The following is a 22,029-nucleotide window of genomic DNA, read 5'->3' as shown; positions in this document are numbered from 1 at the left end:
CAGAAGAAAATATAACCTAATTGTCCATATCCCTGATATTATTTTCTATCAGTCTAAAGATGGAATTAATGTCACAATACAAATACTGAATATTCCATTTCAACTAGTCCAAAGAAATGAGAACTATTCATGTAGTAATAACCAAACTGTTCTTTCCAGAGGTGACACTTATATAATTGATGCTTCAGATCTCAAAAGCATAATGTCCAGTCCATGAAGTTCAAAGTCTCATTACTTAGAAAAATTGTTAAGTTGTAAAATAGCATCTTCTGATGACATACTAAGTCATTATTCTTCCATTTTTTTTCTTCAAGGATGGTGTTTTTTTTAAGTCTAAATCTTACTTCCTGATTCTATGCTAACTTGAAATGTTGATGCTTAGGTATTTGGGTTTTTTTGTGTTGTTTTTTTTTTTCATCTAAGCAGAATAATAATTTTAAAAGACCATTGTGTCTGACCTGAACACGAAGTAACCAAAACATTAAAATATGTGGAAGGAGGCTTTATTAACTGTACATTCTTATAAATTTATTTTTACTCTTCACACTTCTAAAATAATAGCTATTTTTAAATTGGTTTTGACTTACGTTGTAAGTAAATCAAGTACTTGATTCGTTATGAAGATCAATAGATCTACATGTGAAAGAAAAGTCATATGTTTTTAGAAGACCAAGAAGTGAAGAACATAGGAAGTGGGGTTTTTTCCCTAAAACAGAATAAATTCTTTATTGATTAATTGTTTCAGATAATTTAGGTTAAAAAAAAGTTAAATAAGACTGGTCTTACAGAACCCTTAGAAACTCCACAATTTAACATTTAATGACCGCAGCATAAAATTCCAGAGTGTTAATAATGACAGCATTGCAATTATAAGCATGACAACTGTGCTACAAGAAACTTGTGGCCAAAGCAAATGTGAATTAATAGGGGTGCACATAGTCCCTCGAAAAACAGATATTCTCATATTTTAAACCTAGTAACATTTACTTTAAAATTAATTCCATACTATGCACAATTCCTAAAATGAATATATACCCAGCCCTAATATTTTTAAACACATAAATTCTTGGCATTAAAAAAAAGAGAAATCAAATATGGAGAATATTTATAAGGGATGAGTACATATCCTAAAACTCTAGTAGCTTTGGGTCAAGGAATTCTTAAGAAAGCCATATTTAAATCAATACAAATTATTTTTATCATAAATCATACACTTAAATATTATATTGCTAAGAAAACCCCCTATCTTTCTATCTGAAACTATAGATAACCTATCATAGCATTTCACATGCTGTTATATATTTTACAGTAGTCTGAAAACAAAATATTAAAAAAATAGAATTAGTTATCTGAACAGAACTGTACTGGGGAAAGATGTGAAATTTTAATAAAAGGAGACATGCTGCTCCATATTCAATGGAAAGGTCATAGGTATATTTATCATCGGTAAATATTTTAAATGCCTAGAAATTTATAAAGCCTTCTTTACATTTGTAAAATCAAAACATACACTGCTAATAGGTATTTTTTCATCTGTAAAATAGGCTGCCTCACATTGTCCAAAGACCCTAAAAGGAAGAGATCTGCAAAACCATTCAATATTCTGTGCACTGTTAGTTTTCCCTCGATTTCCAGAAGGTTTCAATGCATTATCATTTCTTTCTCAGTCTTTCCCCACACGTATTTAGTTAAAATGGGGGTTTATTTCTATACGAGGCAATAACATTAGAAATTCTCAAAAGACAAGCAACTTAAAGGAGGGGAAAACTAGATGACAAAACTGCATTTTAGAAGCATTCTTTAATAGGCTATCTCTTTAACCATAAGCTAGAGAAACCATCCAAAACATATGTTCAGAATTTATCAACCTTCACCACACACACACACACAAAAAAAAGATCAGGTTGAAAAGCAATAGAATTTATAACAAAGCATCTTTCCAAACTAGCCAATCTAATACAAAGCATTATTAGTAGTTCCATGATAAAGCCTGTTTAAAAGTGATTATTGATCCCTGCATAGAGAAATATCTCAGACCTAGGAAACATCTTCCGCATGTTTTACAAAGAGCATGCATAACTGCTAATTCACATTGTCCAGCAAATCACGCATGATTATATAGCCCCATCCCCATATATGCAATATAATAACTGCCATGATCACAAAGAGAAAGATGTCAGGCATTTTAAGTTAATCCTTTTATTTCTTAGAAAATGAAATCATGAAACAGCCTGCATGTTTCAGAGGTCAACCTAGTTAAATTTAAGATGCTCTGTGCTTTGAAGTAAGCTTGTTTTCCTTCCTAAAATCAATTAAGAACACTAGAACACTACATAAAATTGTATATTTCAGATAAAAAGACAACACCCTTATGATGCTAACATTTTAACACAGAACAATTTTTACTGACATATAAGATTAGTATTCTGAAAATACCAATACTAAAAGAAAATATAGTTTAGCTTTACTTACCTTGTATTATTCAGCGTTTGTCCAAAAAGCTCATTTTGCAAAATATTTGGTGGGGATGAAAAAACCCCATGAAAATGAGATAAAACAGAATTGCAGACCTGGCGCAATGTCTCAAATTGCATTTTCTTTCTTTTTTTTTTCTCTCTCTCTCTCTCTCTTCTCTTATTTTTCCTTACCACCTGTCTTTAAAGTCATCTATTTGCACACACTGTCAAATAAAAACATGCCAATCAAGTTCCATATTTCTCCTGAGCTCTGTAAAAACTGTGCTTAAATGAGCAGAGGTTGGTAGTTAATTGTACAGTCATTATTCTTCTAATTCAGTCGTAGAAGATTCAGTACCCGAGCAGCTTTCGGCTTTCTCCTGACTGTAGCAAGAATTCTAAATAGCAGTGAGCTTTTTGGGCTTCCCCAGCTGAAGTGTGAAGCTGAGCTGCTTTCATGTACTCTACTCATATTTCTCTAAGCCTATTAAAATCACGCAATGAATAGATGCTGTCGTCAGGAGTTTCAGCACATCTGGCTGCCAGCAATAAAGTCTAAGTAATAAAAATGGGGACAAGGTATCGTCTCAATGCTACCACCAGGTAAAAGGAAGAGAAATTATGCATTCTCCGACCCTTCTCTCCTTCCCTGAAAAAGAAATAACTCCGGCAACAGAGTATATGGATCTCTTCAGTGTTCAAGCTGCTGCATAGGGCCAGAGCGTTCTGAAAATAAGTGGTATCTCCTTTGATATCATGAAGCAATAAAAAAGATGATCGGCCATAGAGCTTTTACTGCCTGCATTTACAATGCCATACTTCTTCTAAAGAAACATGTGGAAATCATCTTAATTTCTTATTTAATTTTAAGATGTCTCCATTTATGTGTTTTTTCTAAGAAAAGTCAATAATGTCCCTTTTTAAAGGCTATACATAGTGACTACATGATTATTCATGTAAAACCCTATCAACTGAAAATCACTTAAGCAGCACACATGAATATCAACATTCCCACAATTCAAAAAACACAACTAACGCCAGTGAGACTTCATCGCCATTATTCGTTTATTTCAGGAATGATGGCCATAGCTTTCTTCAGAAAAGGATGTTTGCTGGAGGCTCCAATAGTCTAAGAAGACCCCAGATTACCCTCCCTTCTCAACCAGTAGTTCTGGTTTAGATAAAATCTTGGGTTATTCTATATCCAGGTGCATCCATCTTTCTACTAAAAAAAAAAAAAAAATGTTCTAGAAGTGTGTAATCCAAATCTTAAAAATCAACACACTTATACAGATGAATGTTTCTTGATCTTTAATTGCTCCTGAACCATTACATTTATTTAACCGATGAATCTCTTTTAACCCCTTCTCTTTTACCTCAACTTTTAGCCCTAACTCCCTCTCTTCCCTTCCGTACACATACCACTATCAATAAATAGGCATGCAAATACACTAAGGAGTTGTTTTTTTTAAATTGGTGAATTCTTTTTTGACATGAGTAAACATGTCAAAAAAGAACAATACAAAATAAGCAAGTAATAATACACATTTTTAAATGACACAAAAATAAATATTCTATAACATAAAATTTTAAACAACTAATTTTTTTATAAACTAAGATGTCCAATTATGGGTTTGTCCTCAATTAAAAGTGTTGCTATTTTGCTTATTTTTTAAGCAATAACTTTTATAGGTACACACTAATCTTTGTAAAATATATATACACACATAAAGTATTTTTTTTGTTTACAAAGTACTTCTAAATCTATTTTTTAATATCCAGAAAACATGAGTGGGTGGTAATGTTGCTGTAATTTTTTTAAATTTGTTTTTAATTTTTATTGAATTTATTGGTTAATAAAATTATATAGGTTTTATGTGTACAATTCTATAATACATCATCTGCATATAGTATTGAGTGTTCACCACCCAAAGTCATCTCCTTCCAACACCACTCATTTCCCTTTTACCCTCTCCTACCTCCTCCTCCCCTCTCCTTCCCTCTGTTAATCACCATACTGTTGTCTGTGTCTACAAGTTTTTTTTGTGGTTTCTTTTTGCTTAATCCCTTCACCTTTTTCACCCAGCCCCCAACCTCCCTCTCCTCTGACAGCTGTTGGTTTGTTTGCTGTATCTATGAGTCTGTTTCTATTTTGTTTGTTTATGTTGTTCGTTAGATTTCACATATAAATAAAATCATATTGAAGCTGTAGGGGACTGAAGATCACACAGCTTGTAAAAGATTTGAATGAAGGCCTTCAACTGTGGACTCCATTTCAAATGCTCCTTCCTATCTTTCTCTCTTCTATACACATACACACGGGCACATACATACACACATAAATACACACATCTATTTGTGAACAGACCAGTCTCTATAGATGAACTGAAAAACCACTTGCCAATGATCAATCAAGGATATTTCGGTTAGAGCAAACATTTCAAAATTTCTGAAAGATCAATTTCTATAAATTGAAATAAATACATTTTTTAAATTCCTAATTTCAAAGCTCATACTATCTGTGATAAAACAAATATATGTGTGTGTGTCGCCCCCCCCCACAATGGGTAGGTTCAATTTCTATAAATAATCAAAAGCCCTTTTGAAGCAAGTCTATTAAATAAGAGGTTGATTACACAGCAAAACATTCTTTGTTTTTAAAGAGAAAATTTCTTTTGTGTTTCAAAATGGGATCTGAAGGCAAGGTCAGGAATAGTTTCCAAAATGGTCTAAGCAAGGGAAACATCACTGGAATGAGCATTAAAATAGCTCCTTTGGAAGAGCAAACAATGTAGCTACTGCCTTTCTCCAGGTCTCACTGCACAACAGGCACTATGGTCAGCTTCCTCTTCCTACCCTCAACATCCCCCAAGCGCTTTCTTCAGCTTTCACCTGCTCCTCTTCATCCCTAGGGGCTCAAACGTCACTTTCATGAGAAAACTTAAATTTTACAGTTTTAAAGATGTCTGGCTTTATTTTGAATTTTTAAGAGTAACAAATCTTTTCTATTATAATGCTCCATACATGTAAACATCTAAACATAGCTGATCAATTAATGAAACCACATGATTATATAATACATATAATCTACATATAACAAAACCCCTAAAATGCTAAAGAAATTTTTCATCTTATTAAAATATAGATCCGTAGTGTTTCCTACATAATTGAAATAACTGCACCACTCTTCCATTGCATTATTCTTGTTCCACTATCTGTAGCATCTGACTCATTAAAAACTTGGGTTTAGCCCTAGCCAGTTTGGCTCAGTGGATAGAGCGTCAGCCTGTGGACTGAAAGGTCCCAGGTTCGATTTCGGTCAAGGGCACATGCCCGGGTTGCCGGCTCGATTCCCAGTAGGGGGTGTGCAGGAGGCAGCCAATCAATGATTCTCTTGATGTTTCTCTCTCTCTCTCCCTCTCCCTTCCTCTCTGAAATCAATAAAAATATATTTTTTAAAAATCTTGGGCTTAGAAGAATTATGGTCCAGTTGAATTATTACATATTTTGCAAATGAAAGTCTGGCATTATAATATTTCCCTAAGCCAAAACCACAGACCCATTCATCTCAGGGATAACAAATAAGCAAAGAAATAAAAGGCAGGTGACAAAATTTCCAAAATGGGTTAGGAAAGGGCATTCAATAAAGATACCTATATCCATCAGCAATGGTATATAGCCACTTCAGCTCAGTGTGGGCCGCACAGTACATCCAGGTTCAGAAGAAAGACTAGCCCAGACCCAAATAAGCCCACTATAAATCTAAAGATTTCAAATAAAAATCAGAAAAGTTTAGTTCAAAATACCTACAGCAGTTTTCATAACATGTTGTTTTTTTCACAATTTTTATTTAAAATGTTTAATGTTGACATTATTGCAGGTGTCCTCCTCTCCTCCCCCTTTGCCCACCCCCACCCACCTCTGCCTCTCCCTCTCCCTCTCTTGGCCTTCACCACACTATTGTCCGTGTCCATGGGGTATGCATATATGTTCTCTAGCTAATCCCTTCACCTTCTTTACCCGGTCACCCCCACCCCCTCCCCGTGGACACTCTGTTCCATGTGTCCATGCTTCTGGTTCCATTCTGTTGGTCAGTTTATTTTGTTCATTAGATTGCACATATTAGTGAGACCATACGGCATTGGTTTTAAAAGCATGTTGAAGCTCGGATGTTTTCTGATGTACAAAAAATCCTGTAGTGTTTCCTGGGGCTGGAACTCTGTATCTAGTTTTGACCATTGCTACAGAACAGGTACCTCCCAGTTCCTACCATCTAGTTCAGAAAGGAACAGAGAAAGCTCCACAAATGTATGAAGCCACACCGCCATCGTTATCATCTGACTCCTCTTTCTAGACCAGAAATGTGAGGGCTAACCCTACGGGAGTTGGGGTGTGAGCTGCATTATTATGACAGGTATTACAGGGTTGCTTCAACAGCCCAGTGCCAGAGCAACTCTTTTTTTTTAATTTATCTTTATTGTTCAAAGTATTACAGATATCCCCTTATCCCCCTCCCCCCCCCCCCGCCTCCCCTCTCCCTCTCCAGGCCTTCAACGCACTATTGTCTGTGTCCAAGAGTTATGCATATATGCATATAAGTTCTTTGGTTAATATCTTCCTGCCCCCCTTCCCTCTGAGATTCATCAGTCTGTTCCGTGCTTCCATGTCTCTGTATCGCTTCTGTTTATCAGTTTATTTTGTTCATTAGATTCCACATATGAGTGAGATCAGGTGATACTTATCTTTCTCTGACTGGCTTATTTCGCTTAGCATCATACTCTCCAGGTCCCTCCATGCTGTCTCAAAGCAGTTCCTATACCTACAAACCGGCAGCAGCAGACAGATCTTTCCCATTGGATGCAAGAGTTAGGTTATTGAGTGCCAAGCCTAGATTTAAGCTCAAGAAGCAAAATGTCCAGAGTGACTATCTGACAAATATCCATGGTTTAGAGGAAAGAGAACCAAAATCTCTGAAAACACAATTTGTTAAGTCTCTCCAGTCTCATGACTGTGAGTTCTGAGCATATGTTCCCTTGATAACTATCAAGAGAGTCACTGAAAGCAACACTACAATGTCAGGGAGCTATATGAATATGAGTAAGATCCAACTCCATCTCTAATAGCTTCATTCACCAAGAACCACCGTATAAGGGATAGTTATAGCCTTGGGACGCCAAGCACTCACACCTAAGCTTGCAAAATGTCTTCACAAGGCACCTCCACTACCTAATAACTTCCAAGTGTCCCTAGTTTCTTCAGTAAAGAAGTACTGACTGCACATTGTTATCTTAAGAAAATTGGAAATAATAATCGTTGGCACCACTGTAAACGTGTTTAGCAAAATACGGGAACAATAAAATACTATGCAATAATACTGGCCACCAAGAGTTCCCATCTGCAATTTCTTTCTTTCAAGCAATTTCCTTCTAGTCATTACACATGAAAAAGCGGGAAAATGAAGACACTAAAAACACAGCAAAATATTATCTCACTATATGTGGATGCAGGGAAGCAGTAATTATTCAAATTCCAGATGACAGAATATGTAACGCTGAATTGGTCATTTTTCCTAAACACTGTCTTTTATTGGCTTCTAGGTTACCAAACTCTCCTGATTTCCCTCCTACTTCTGTGGCTGCTCCTCTTTTCTCTTACAATGCACTGCCCCCCCCGCCCCCCCCCCCCGCCACACACATCTTCCTCCCTTCCCCATTTTGAACTTTCTGTGTGTGATCTCATCTACTCTCTTGGTTAAAATTATTACTAATATGCTGATGCTTCTTGAATTTATATCTTCAGCTGAGAACTCTCTTCTGAACTCCAGAGTGACACACTCAATTGCATACTCATCTGTCTTTTTAGCTATCTTGCATGCTACTTAAATTCTACAACTCATCATCTTCCCCTTCCTTCTCCCTCAATGTGCTCCTCCTTTAGCATTCTCTGTCTCAGCAGGTTTTAAGACTATATGCTTGGTTACTTAAGAGAGAAATCTGAGAGTCATTTTTGACTTCTCTCTTGACCTCCATAACACCACCTCCCACCCCTGTGGCAAATCAATCATTGTGTTTTGTTGATTCAACATGTACTTTTTTAGTGCTCCTTTATCTCCATCTTATTGTGATCACTTTAATCCAAGCCAACCAATGTCTTTCTTTGACTACTGCGTTAGCTTTCCAATTGATCTCAGGCTCTTTTAGCCTGAAATCACTCATTCTATAGGACCCACGAAAAAGGACTGGGAGCAGATATCTTCTAACTTTCCTTCATCAGCCTTCTCCCCTTTTTAGTCTTGGTTCAGCCAAAGCAGGAGACCTTATGCAAATGAAGTCACACAAATTTACATGTATTCTGATTCAGTCCTATCAACTTAAAATATGTAGTGAGATATGCCTGCCCTTTAAAAATGGACACAGAGCACTGGCTGGTGTTGTTCAGTGGTTAGAACATCATGATTCATCTAGAAGATATTTCTTTCTTTAATGCCCGACCACACATATCCAATCTAACAGAAGTTATTTCTATTAACTCCACCTTCTAAATGAAGCATAAATCCACCAACATTTCCATCTTGTTACTACAATTCTAGCTCGAACTACCAACAACTCTCTCCTAGATTACGTCAATAGACTCCTAAGTTCTCTCAGGTTCAATTCTTACCCCCACAAACCATTCTCTACACAACAGAATCCTTCCTATATAATAAAAGGGTAATATGCAAGTTGACCCTAACAGGCCAAATGACCGGGAACAACCAGTGGCTATGACGCGCACTGACCACCAGGGGGCAGACGCTCAATGCAGGAGCTGCCCCCTGGTGGTCAGAGCACTCCCACAGGGGGAGCGCTGCTCAGCCGGAAGCCCAGAAGCCGGGCTCATGGCTGGCGAGCACAGGTGGTAGCAGGAGCTTCTCCAGCCTCCATGGCAGCACTAAGGCTGTCAGTGGGACACCCCCCTAGGCTCCATGTTAAACAATGGTATCCTAGCACATTTAGAATAGAATAGTAGCTCCTTCATTTTGCAGAAAGGAAGTAAGATGCATTTTTTGGTGCAGGTGGTTGGTGATGGAGTTAGAATGAGCATGCACATCTCCTTCCTCTCAGGCCAGTACTCCTTACATAATACTACCACGTCTTTGACATTCAGCAACTCCTTATGGATGCTCTCATTTAAAATGCAAACTAACTTTACAGTTTATAAGTGTCCCAGAATGTAAAAGAGAAAGTATGCTGTGAAAATACAAATGAGAAGGTCAATGTAGACTTCGGAAATAAACATAATTTCCAAATCCCATATATGTTGAGAGAATAAACACTGGATCAAAATATATTTAGGGGAAATACTAAAATGAGAAAGATCAAACTTTTATAATCCTCCCTACTCATATGACTCTGATTCTTATTAAGCAAAGTCAACCAGAAAAAAACAGGTTTCTTACTACTTTCCAGACAAGGATTTTAATCATGCCTCAAAACTTTTAATCATGTCAAATAATTTAGATAAATGAATTTCAGATATATATCACAGAAGTTATTTTACATCACAACAGTTTTGAGTCCATATATTCCATAGCCTTGCCGTCTTAGTTGTACGAAAAATATAAACTTTTTCTGAGATATAAATAAAATTTGTCAATCTTGCTCTATCAACACAAATCAGTTTTCATGCACAGAAAAAGGAGACTCCGAGGAACTTTAAAGAGATTGGATAAATAGAAATTTCAAGAAGAATTTGAAAATACTATTGAGGAAAAATAAGTTGAAAACTAGTACCTAAGAAACAGACAAACAAAAAAAACTGCTCGGGTGGAATTATAATAAAAAAAAAAAAAAAAGAACTGAAAAGAAAAAAGTGGCAGGGGATTGCATCAGTAGAGAGGGGGAGGGTACCCTTAAGTTTAATTTTCCAGTTCAAGCACTGTGTAATTAGGTAAGCACAGTGAGAACTGTTCCACCAATAACCTTCAAACCAACCTTGAAAGATCTTTCCAGACAAAATGCTCCAAATCACACCTTACAACTTCCAACTGTGTGGGATAAAACATGTGGGTATATCTCACAGAAATAAAAATACTTCATTATAGGTAGCAACAATGTTTATTCTCTACACCAGTGGTCAGCAAACTCATCAGTCAACAGAGCAGCAAACCGCAGCTCACAGGCTGCATGTGGCTCGCGAGCTGCAGTTTGCCGACCACTGCTCTACACCATTTATTTTTGCTGCTTTTTTTTTTAATTAGAGAAGCCTTGGATTACTAAAGAAATCTGCATGACTCTGTATTAATGTTCCTAACAAAAATCGTTATATATTGAGCTATCTTGAGATATCTGAAACTAAGTCATTCTTCAGGATTTCTAGTGATAAAAGAGATCACACAAAATTAAAATAAAAACAAGAGAAAGACCCACTACTACCATTACCAAGAGATGCATACATATAGACACACATAAAAATGAGTATATATCACTAAAAATAAAATGAGACAATTTCTATAAATGTCATACAAATTTTAAAAAAAACATTTAAAAAACCCCTCTTGAGTTTTAAATCAAATCTCTCAATGGCTACAGCACCTTTGTAGGCAAATGCTACCGTCAAAAGATGCCAGGATCATTTCAACAAAAACCTTGTCCCAATCCACTACCTGTTCAACATTTTGCCACCTATTTCTCCTAGAAACCAAAGTTAGTAAAGATCCTTTGCTCACCATGACGAGCAGAGGAAATAAACCACATGGACAAACTCAAGGGCATACCCAGAAATCAAGTGAAAAAAAAAAGCAAGGAAGCTGAGAGTTCCGTATAGATTAGTCTGTCTTATATAATCCTGCCCATATACAACTAAATACTCTATTGGTGATGGAATAAGAGACTACTAAAAATTTCTAATCTGGCAATTCTAAAAAAATGCAGTCTAGTGACCTCAGAGAGGTCACTAGAATCTGCAAGGTCAAACCTATATTCATAATAACACTAAAATGCTACTTGCCTTTTGAACTCTCATTCTCTCATGGGTATACAGCGGAGTTTTCCAGAAGTTACATCATGCATGCTATCCCAAGAAACTGAATACAGGAGGTAAAAGAATCCAGCTGTCTTCCACTAGATCATACATTAAAAGGATGTGCAAAAGAAAGTAAAATAATGCCAGTTTTCTCACTAAGTTTTCCTTTCCTTTTCGAAATATGTTCTATTAGTTTCCTCTTCCTGCAAAACAAGTCACCACAATCTTGATGGCTTAAAAAAAAACAACAAATATCACTTTTTATCTTACAGCTTCTGTAGTCCAAGCATGGTTTAAAGGATATAACCAAGGTGTTGGCCAGGCCACATTTTTTTCCAAGCTCAAGTGATTGTTGGCAGAATTCAGTTCCTTCTGGCTCTGACACTTAGGTCCCGTTTACCTGCTGGCTGTCAGCCAGGAATGTTCTCGGCTCCTAGAAACTCCCCAACAGTTTCCTGCAATATGGTTCGCTCACAGACCTTTCCAACATGGTAGCTTACTTCTTCAAAGCCAGCAGAAGCCTCTCCTGCTTCCGACTAAGACATAGACTCACACAATGTAATGCAATCACAGAAGTGACTGTCCCATCGTCTACTAGCTAGAAGCAAGTCATAGGTTTCCACACACATTTGAGGTAAGAGTAAAAATCATTGCAGGTCAACATAGAATTCTATCCACTCGATAGGATTAGTTAAAATGCACTGGGCTTACTGTTGTTTTGAAATTAATTAAGATATGTTTTAATTCTTTTCTGTTTTTATTTCTAATGTAGTAAATATCCATAAACATTATCCATATAAACAAAATCTCTATGTGGTCCTCAATCATTTTTAAGATTGCAAACTGGTCCCAAGACCAAAACATTTGAGAACCACTGCTCTAATCTCAGCTGCCTTTTGTATTTGCTTCCTCTTATATTTGACACGTGATAAAAGGTAAGTAATTTACTTTTTTGCAAGTAGTGTTCTCATTTTAAAACAAATAAGCAGTAGTCATGGCTCCCCGTATAGAGTGAAATTTAAAACTGAAGAAATTATTCAAGTTATTCAGCTTTCCATAACATTTAGCTTGAAATTTCGAACTATAATCATTTATATTTGTAAATGTTTAACTATTCCCCCACCCAATCCTATACTTTCACAACTTCGGGGAATTGCAGAAGCTATATTCTTAAGTAGATAAAAATAGGCGGGTGCTATGCAAAGCTAGGTCAGGGAGTGCTTATCTATAGTAACACGCAGAAAGGCAGAGAATATAAGCACAGATGCTACAGTGCAAATGAGTATAAAGGACTTCTAAGGCTCCACCATGACGAACCATTAATTCATGTTATTATGGATTGATAAATTTAGATGCCTAAATCCTTGAACAATTAAAGTTGTCAAATAAGAAAATGTAACTTTATCTGCATTTGAAGCTTTGATCCCGACTCCCTGTTTTTTAATTCTAGTGAGATATGCTAAACCTTACATGAGCCTTAAAAAGACTATTCTTGCTCGTTAAGCTTCAGTATTGAACAAGACAAATCTAGTGTCTGGTCTCTTTGAGCTTCCAAAGGGCACTTCCCAACTGCTTCATCCCAGGCCTGTCCTACCCCATCAGCTATAAAAGATGAAAATATGCAGTGAACAAAATGCAAGTAGGCATTTACCTCAAATCAGTTCCATTTGTTACCACTTTATTCACTTTACTAAAAAATCTAAAACACAGTTTTTACACTCGCCAACCCTCACCCTTGTCCACCTCAGTATGACAGTCCCATTTTGTAGCCTTGCCCATGACATCCTTGACCACTATCAGAACTGCTTCACCTGGTATATAACGGGAGAGCCAAGCGGTAAGGGGAGAGGTGGGTGAGAGACCGTAAAAGGCAGTCTATAACATTAATATTGCCATAAAAGTCAGACTAGAAGCAATATACTCCCAGAGTCCACTGTACAGACGCACACATATACTTCTGCTACCAATAAATCTGTAAGATCAGTGAGAAAGGATTATATGAACATATATGCTAATATTAGTTAATAACTTGTTATAATTAATTACATTTTATACTTTTAATGTATGAATGACTTGAGTTATCCAAGATGCACATTAGTGTTGGAATAAATTAGGGAGTCTCAAAAATAGTAATTTCAGTGTTAACCAATGATTTTATCAGCAAAAGCTTAAAAAAGAATGCAGCTGGCTAGCAAAACCACCACCACTGGCTAACAAATTACCCCATCTTACTGTGTTTCTAGCTTCACTTTCCTTCTAATGTTACTATGAAATTATAATTATTAATACCAAAGCACAACTATATATAGTTTTATAAGGGAATATATGACACTCAAAAGAAGCTTATTAAAAAAATAATTTATAGATGCTTTCAAGAACTAGTAGTAAATAGAGTCTCAGTCAGTCAAATATCACTATTAGGAGAATGGGTATTGGGTTATAATATTTGAAGTATGACTGAAAAGCAACTAATGCAGGTCTTCAAATAGCCTCCTTTCATTCCGTTCCTTTCACTCAGCATTGTTTCACTATAGCACTGAGGAGATGCTGTAGGAACCTAACTCTTTTTTACATCAACTAGTCTATGGTAAAACTGGTTTCATTATGTTTTGTTTCCCTTAAAGTTGCAGAACCTACTGGCAACATTAAGAGAGGACTTACTGTACTTCACGTGATCAATATATGAAAGTCACACTCCAAAAGAATTAACTCCCTTAGATTTTGAATAAGAAAGACCAACCGAGAGGACAGCAGACTAAAAGGTGAAACTTCTATGAGGCAAAGGAAAATAACTATGATCAAATGTCTCTGCATGAAAAGTAAAAAGTCACCAAATCCAGACAGAGACATAGAGGCATGGTCACTGAAATTATTTCAAAGGTACAGGCTGATGCTATAAAGGTGAGTTGAAATTGAGAGAAAATATAGTTCTCTCTAACTCCTGGTCAGGGCACATGCCTGGGTTGCAGGCTCAATCCCCAGTAGGGGGTGTGAAGGAGGCAGCCAATCAATGATTCTCTCTCATCACTGATGTTTCTATCTCTCTCTCCCTCTCCCTACCTCTCTGAAATAACTAAAAACATATTATTAAAAAAAAAAAAAAACCCAAATTACCCTACTTGGTTCCATATATTTCTAAGTTATATTTTGCTATGTTAGTTTTCACCAATTTCAAATAGTTATGTTTATATAATTACATCATTAATCCGGACTTATCAGATTATAAATTCTTATGACACAGAACATCTTCTATTGTCTTGTACTTCTCTATATAAACTACAATTATAAAGTATACACTCAATAAATATTGTAGGCTAAGTAACTGGAAGTAATATTTTCTGCAATGTAGTTCCATAGAGAACTTTTCATAAGTCTAAGAATTACTATGCAGTAATTTCAGTAGATATCACATAGAAATCCTCCAAGAGAGTCAAATGTGTGCTCGTAATAATTATGCTGGGGGTGAACACACAATACAATAGGCAGGTGTACTATAGAATTGAACACCTGAAACTTGTATAATTTTATTAACCAATGTCACCCCAATCAATTCAATAAAAAATAAGCAATTTTTTAAATAAATTTTTAAAAATAAACTAAATAATTATGCTGGGACAACAGGTTATAAGCCAGGATTTGGCCCTGACAAACTGCAGTATAGGTTAGTCTACCCAATAGATTGTAGAAAATAGAAAAGAGCAAGGTATTAAATCAAATTCTTTGAAGTCAGACTGAAGTATGATGGGTCAAAGCAAACAGGCATAAAAGAATTTCTTTTGAAAAATGTTAAAGCACTTAAAATGCCCATCATCACTGCAGATGTCTAAAAAACAGCAGAATTCTAGAGATAAATCTTATATGTAACAACCAATAATTTAGTTCTCTTAATCTAGGAGGCAGAGAAAAATACTGTACTGGATACTACAAGTAAATTCAATTGTTGTAAACACAGCACAGTTGTAATAGGTAAAAGATAAGGGAAAGACCTGGTTATCTAATTGTCAGTTCGGTGATTCAATTTATTTCAACTCATATTCAATGAGCACTCATGGACACGGACAACAGTGTGGGGTCTGCCGAAAAGAAGGGCGTGGGGGAAGGTGGCAGCAGGTATAGGGAAGATAAATGGTGATGGGAAGAGATTGGACGTGGGATATGAATACACAATACAATGTACAGGTGATGTGTTGTGTATTTGTGCACCTGAAACTTGTGAGATTTTGTTAACCAGTGTCACCCCAATAAATTCAATAAAAAGGAAAAAAAATGTTCAATGAATACCTACTATTTCTAGAACCTAAACTAGGCATGTACGGAAACAAAGATGTAAAGGACAGTATGCCCTCCAGTTGATAAAGGAATTACACACATAAACGTTTCCTTTATAAGCAAAAATGTAATTCTTGCTGGAAAATAAGAAGGCTTCGTGTAAGTAGGGATACTTGAGTTGGACTTTGAAAGAAAAGTAAAATTTAGGACCAGCCGGCATGGCTCAGTGGTTGAACATCGACCTATGAACCTGGAGGTCATGGTTTGATTCCCGGTCAGGGCACATGCCTGGGTTGGGGGCTCGATCCCCAGTGGGGGGCATGCAGGAGGCAGCCAATCAATGACGGGAAGGCCTCAAAAATGAGAAAATAAATGACTTCAGCATACTTAAAATCATAATTCTGGAAACGACATAGAATATGAAGAAAAGCAAATAAACTGGGAAGCAGGAAGCCGGAAAGAAAGCTAGACATGGTTAATGCATAAAAGGGCAGTGACAATATCCACATTGGAAAGGAAGGGTGGAATACACAAGATATAATAGAGATGGAACTAAACAAAAACTTAAGAAAATACTAACTGAATATGAAAATCAAGAGGAAGAGGATTAGAAAATAAATACCTAAGTATCTTAATTTAAGAACTGATGTTGCAATCAGCAAGGCTAGGGAATGACAAAGAAGCTACTTGGGAATAAATAGGTACTTCAACTCAGAATATTTTGATTTTGAAGTATTTGTGGGGGCGGGGGGGGAAGGTAAGACTGTACACCTCCAGATGTAAATACAAGTCTGGTACATGGAGATCTCGGAATTAGAGATAAACAATTGAGAATATATATCATATTTCAAGAGGAAAAGCAATGTTACACAAGAAGTCCTGTTTTTCACAATCACAAGTACCAACTTAATTCACTTATCGGTCTATAACCACCTCTGCAATTATATAATCACAGAATTGAAGTTCTGCTTTTAGGGCGCAACTTCGCCATCTGGTGGTAAAAATAATGAATACAGGTTTACACATAGTAATCATTTCAAAAGTTGAAAGGACCCCTTGTCATTTGACTTACAGTGCAGTTTCCATCAATGTATTATGGGGAAAGGATATTTCATTCTCCCTTCCTATCATAATTACTATTTCTCTTTTCCTTTTCACTCTGACCACTAATATATCCAAGCTATAAAACTAGAAGTATTATTGTTAAAAACAAATCTTCCCACTTACCAGGGCCTTCGCACTTCTTCAAAATGTACTCATTGCATAATCCAATACATACCACAATGCAGATTGCAGTTAAATAACTATGAAATTAAATGTATTAGTAAAGTTCATGTTGCCAAATTTCTTGCTTTCAATAACTAAAAGTTGAGTTTGCTTAAGTAACGGTAATGGGATTTTTGAAACTAGATATAAGCTTTGAACACATTGGTCAAAAGAACAATACAGAACATCTATAAATATACCCTAACATATAATAATCAATATACATGATTAAAATAGCATCTCAAATCAGTAGGAAGAAAAGATTGCTCACTCAATAAATATAGTGGAACAAGGGCTAAGCATGTGTAACTATAATAAATGGAAAGTAGGTACGTAGTTTATAATAATTAAAGCATCCTATCTAATAAAGAGCTAATATGCTAATTAGACCCAACAGCCAAACGACCTTCCAGATGACCTTCCGGACAAAGCCGGGGCTGCGAGGGGCTGCGAGGGCTGAGCCACTTGCACAAATTTCGTGCTACAGGCCTCTAGTATTTAAATAAGTAAATACTTGGGCATTTACGATATATCATAATAAAGGAGCCAGATGCTTGCAGCTATATGAATGTATTCAACCTGCCACCAGGTTCCACCTCTGTCCCCCACTAAATAAGTGTGGCAGGACAGTATACTCAAATGTGGAATTATGTTGCCTCTAAGAATCACAAAATGTCACTGTGTTATGCCTCTCAGGGGTAGTGCTACAGAGGTCAACTGCCACTAAGCTATGAAAGGCCAGGGGTGTTTCCCTCCCTAATATATTTCGAGATGCCTTTGTGCCTTGCTCCTAGTCTGCACGAGCAGTGTTGACATCCCTTAGAAGCTAGTTAGAAATACAGACTGTCGGGTCCTCCCTCAGACCTACCAAATTCAAATCTATATTTTAATCAGATCGCCAGGTTATGCATGTAATTTAAAGGCTGAGAAACCACTAGGCACTCATGGTAGACATTGTAAGGGTAAAAGCAAATTGCACATAAAAAATAATTATTTCAAAATTATTTTGAAATAAAAAAACACTTGAAAATATCTAACAATATTTTGCATTTAAGTTGATAATAAACACTTGCCGTTTTTATGAATAAAGGAACTAAGTAAATATTCATTAACTCAAAGCTAAGGTCTTGCGTCAAGTTGGTATTTATTAACTCAATTAATTCTAACCATCTATGAGGAAAGCGCCTGTAGAACTAAAAGGTCAGAAATAGGTCAAAACTACTGTAGCAGGTAGTTAAACATTAAACTAAAGCTCCTTAAAATTAGGAAACATAACGTACTTTTCTATTTCTCAATTATATTTCTAGGTCCATAAAGATTTAAATTTAATTGAACCAAAGCTTCTCTTTTTGAGGGCACTAAAATGGTTTTTGAATGGTATGAAGAAACAAATTATTAGTAATACTTTAAAATGGAGTTATATTCCTTATCAGTAGCTCCATTTCACTTTTCAACTTAAATACTCCTAGAAGACCCATTCTGGTAAGAAGGACGAGAGAGAGAAATGAAGACAAAAAGAGACGGAGGAAGGGAGAGATGTGAAGAGAGGAGGGGAGGCGGCAGAGCGGAGGAGGAGGAGGGATGGGGAAGAGGGAGGGGAATAAGTAAACAGGCTTAACTGAAACGATTTAAATAGTAACACAAAAAAACTGAGTAAAGAAAGAAGAAATTTCAACAGCATTAAAATAACTACTGCCCAGCCAGTGTGGCTCAGTTGAATGAGCATAGTCCCATGCACCAGCAGGCTGCTAGTTAGATTCCAGGCCAGAGCACATGCCCGGGTTGCGGGCTCGATTGCCAGCGTGGGGCATGTAGGAGGTAGCCAAGGAATGATTCTCTCTCATCATTGATGTTTCTATCTCTCTCTCCCTCTCCCTTCCTCTCCTTCTAAAATCAATAAAAACTTATTTTAAAATAATAATAAATAAAATAAATAACTACTTACTCTCTAAGGCAGGAGGTGGCAAACTTTTCGGTAAGGAGTCAGAGAGTAAGTATTTTAGGTTATGAGAGCTATATGGCCTCTTATAACTAATACTCAACTCTGGAGTTGTAGCTGAGTCTATGTAGCCACAGACAATAAGTAAATAAATAGTTGTGGCTGTGTTCCAATAAAACTTTATTTACAAAAACACAGGGCGCAAGCCAGATAGAGCTCCAGGAACATAGTTTGTAGACCCCCTGCTCCCGGGGAAAGAATTCAAAGGGTTTATAGGTACATGCCTAATAAACTACTATAGAATCTGCATTTAAAAATAGTAAAACAAATGCTCTTTTTGTTTATAGTAAGGAAATTGAATTATTCTGAAAGAAAATCTATCTTCCAAAAGTTTATATAAATTATAACCAATTCCATTTTCTAGGTGTAACTTCCAAATTTGATATTAAACTCTAACTTCTTCCCTGACTACAAGTATTTCTTATACACAAGCGGAGCTATTGGTTTGATTTATGCGAGCTTCAGAAAGAAAGAACATGGCCCAGCTGGTGTGGCTCAGTGGTTGAGCATCGACCTGTGAACCAGGAGGTCACGGTTGGATTCCCCGTCAGGGCACATGCCCAGGTTGCAGGCTCAATCCCCAGTGTGGGGCATGCAGGAGGCAGCCAATCAATGATTCTCTCTCATCGTTGATGTTTCTAACCCTCTCTCCTTTCCTCTCTAAAATCAATAAAAATATATTTAGAAAAAGAAAGGAAGGACATAATTATAGAATACAATGAGTCACTAAAGTATGCTTCTATTAGTAATGGCAGCCAGGGGCAGTAGGCAAAAAGATTAAAGGAAAAATAGTAACTACATCTAGCTTCCCCACAATGCGTCGAATTGTACTGTTTATTCAGGCTAGTACTGTGTCAAAGAAACAAGTATTAACAGATAATATTGGAGGATATATATTTGTTCTTAATACCACATTCTTCAAAGATTTGTGCTATGTTTCTAGTGTCCTACAATGACGAATTACTCATAAATTTGTTGGACTTATTTTTAACATCCACAACTTCCTAATGATATGCATTCTAAAGCTTTAAAAACTATTATGTGACCCAGTATTTTAGTATTTCCTTTTATTCTTCCTAAACCTACCTTTCTAACCTCCAAAGGAGACGATCTAGTGTAGCTATCTGTTTTGAAGAATGAGCCAATGTTATCTATTTTATTAAGTCATTCATTTAAAATCCTACCTCCATTGGTTAACATCATTTTCTTCATCTAAGCTCATATACCTTGGCCATTATGGCTGCCACTTTACAGATACTGCTATTGTCCCAACCAACACTGCTTCATCCTTCACCATTCCCTACAGAGAAACTTCTTATTATATTTGTAACTAGAGGCCCGGTGCACGAAATTTGTGCACGGGGGTGGTGGGGTGTTGTCCCTCAGCCCAGCCTGCACCCTCTCCAATCTGTGACTCCTAGAGGGATGTCCAACTGCCCGTTTAGGGCAGTTGGACATCCCTCTCACAATCCAGGACTGCTGGCTCCCAACCGCTCACCTGCCTCTGCCTGATTGCCCCTAATCACTTCTGCCTGCCAGCATGATCACCCCTAACCACTCCCCTGCCAGCCTAATCGACGCCTAACTGCTCCCCGGCCAGCCCAATTGCCCCTAACTGCCCTCCCCTGCCGGCCTGGTCACCCCCAACTACCCTTCCCTGCTGGCCTGGTCACCCCTAACTGCCCTCCCCTGCTGGCCTGATCACCCCTAACTGCCCTTCCCTGCAGGCCTGGTCCCCCCCAACTGCCCTCCCCTGTAGGCCAGTCTCCCCCCAACTGCCCTTCCCTGCAGGTCTGGGTCCCCTCCAACTGCCCTCCCTTGCTGGCCTGGTCTGCCACAACTGCCCTCCTCTGCAGGCCTGGTCCCACCCCAACTGCCCTCCCCTGCAGGCCTGGTCCCCCCTCAACTGTCCTCCCCTGCTGTCCTGGTCCCCCGCAACAGTCCTCCTCTGGTGGCCCAGTCACCCCTAACTGCCCTCCCTGATGGCCTGATCGCCCACAACTGCCCTCCCTGCAGGCCTGGTCCTCCCCCAACTGCTGTACCCTGTAGGCCTGGTTCCCCCCAACTGCCCTCCCTGCAGGCCTGGGTCCCCCCGCCCCAACTGTTCCCCACTGCAGGCCTGGTCCCCCCCAACTGCCCTCCACTGCAGGCCTGGTCCACCCCAACTGCCCTCCCCTGCAGGCCTGGTCCCCCCCCAACTGCCCTCCCCTGCAGGCCTGGTCCCCCCCAACTGTCCTCCCCTGCTGGCCTGGTCTCCCCCAACTGCCCTCCTCTGCTGGCCTGGTCGCCCCTAACGGCCCTCCCTGTTGGCCTGATTGCCCACAATTGCCCTCCCCTGCATGCCTGGTCCCTCCCAACTGCCCTCCCCTGCAGGCCTGGGTCCCTGCCCCAACAGTCCTCTCCTGCAGGCCTGGATTCCCCTCAACTGTCCTCCCCTGCAGGCTTAAGTTCTCAATCTAAGATGATCTTCCTACCTTAAAATTCTTGGGTTCCTGAGATTCTGCACTGAGATGTGTTCATAGTACTCCAGCCATGAAATCACCATGGCCTTTTCCAAAGATAGAATTACATTGTGTTTTACTTTTGCAAAAAAAAAAACCAACAAAAAACTGGTGCATCATCATTTTGTTATTCTTCCAAGACATTAGCAACACATCTGTGTGACGGCTTGAGGCACCATCTGAAGGGACTCCCACTTACCTTTCCTGTTTTAACACTGTTCAGAACCCACCACCCTGTAAGTACAATTCACATTTGTTTTTCCACAAATGCATGACTTCCTATTTGTTCACCCAGAAACGTACCTGCCGTTTCTGAATAATACATATGGGATAAGCCAGATTTTCCTTAAAATTTTTAATTCGAAAATAGAAATATGGACTACAAAAATAATCTACCCTTGCAAATCTTTTCATTCTTCTCCTTCCAAAGGTGGGAAATATAAGAACCATAAACACTATTTTTAAAAGTCTAACACTTTTGTCAAGGAAAAGGCCATAAAATTGAGCCAAAATAGTAATAACAGAGTTAGGCCAC

General features: G+C 37.8%; 1 protein-coding gene across 37 annotated transcripts in view; it reads right to left on the bottom strand.

Moving 5' to 3' along the window:
- Window positions 1–22,029, bottom strand: part of RIMS2 (regulating synaptic membrane exocytosis 2) — a 366,091-nt gene that overhangs the window by 260,376 nt on the left and 83,686 nt on the right. For 6 of the 37 annotated variants that reach the window (XM_080646610.1, XM_080646615.1, XM_080646617.1 and 3 more), the window contains exon 1: window positions 2,473–2,936. The exons of 27 other annotated variants lie outside the window; for them this stretch is intronic. In XM_080646610.1, the coding sequence (XP_080502736.1) occupies window positions 2,473–2,594 (122 nt within the window). In that variant the 5' untranslated portion in view covers window positions 2,595–2,936. Of the gene's footprint in view, window positions 1–2,472; window positions 2,937–22,029 lie in introns of those variants that run through there. 4 more of the 37 variants (XM_080646611.1, XM_080646616.1, XM_080646608.1 and 1 more) reach the window with 2 other exon arrangements.

The sequence above is a fragment of the Plecotus auritus genome (assembly GCF_963455305.1).
Source record: "Plecotus auritus genome assembly, chromosome: 11".
NCBI lineage: Eukaryota > Metazoa > Chordata > Mammalia > Chiroptera > Vespertilionidae > Plecotus > Plecotus auritus.
This window is presented reverse-complemented; position numbering and strand designations above follow the sequence as displayed.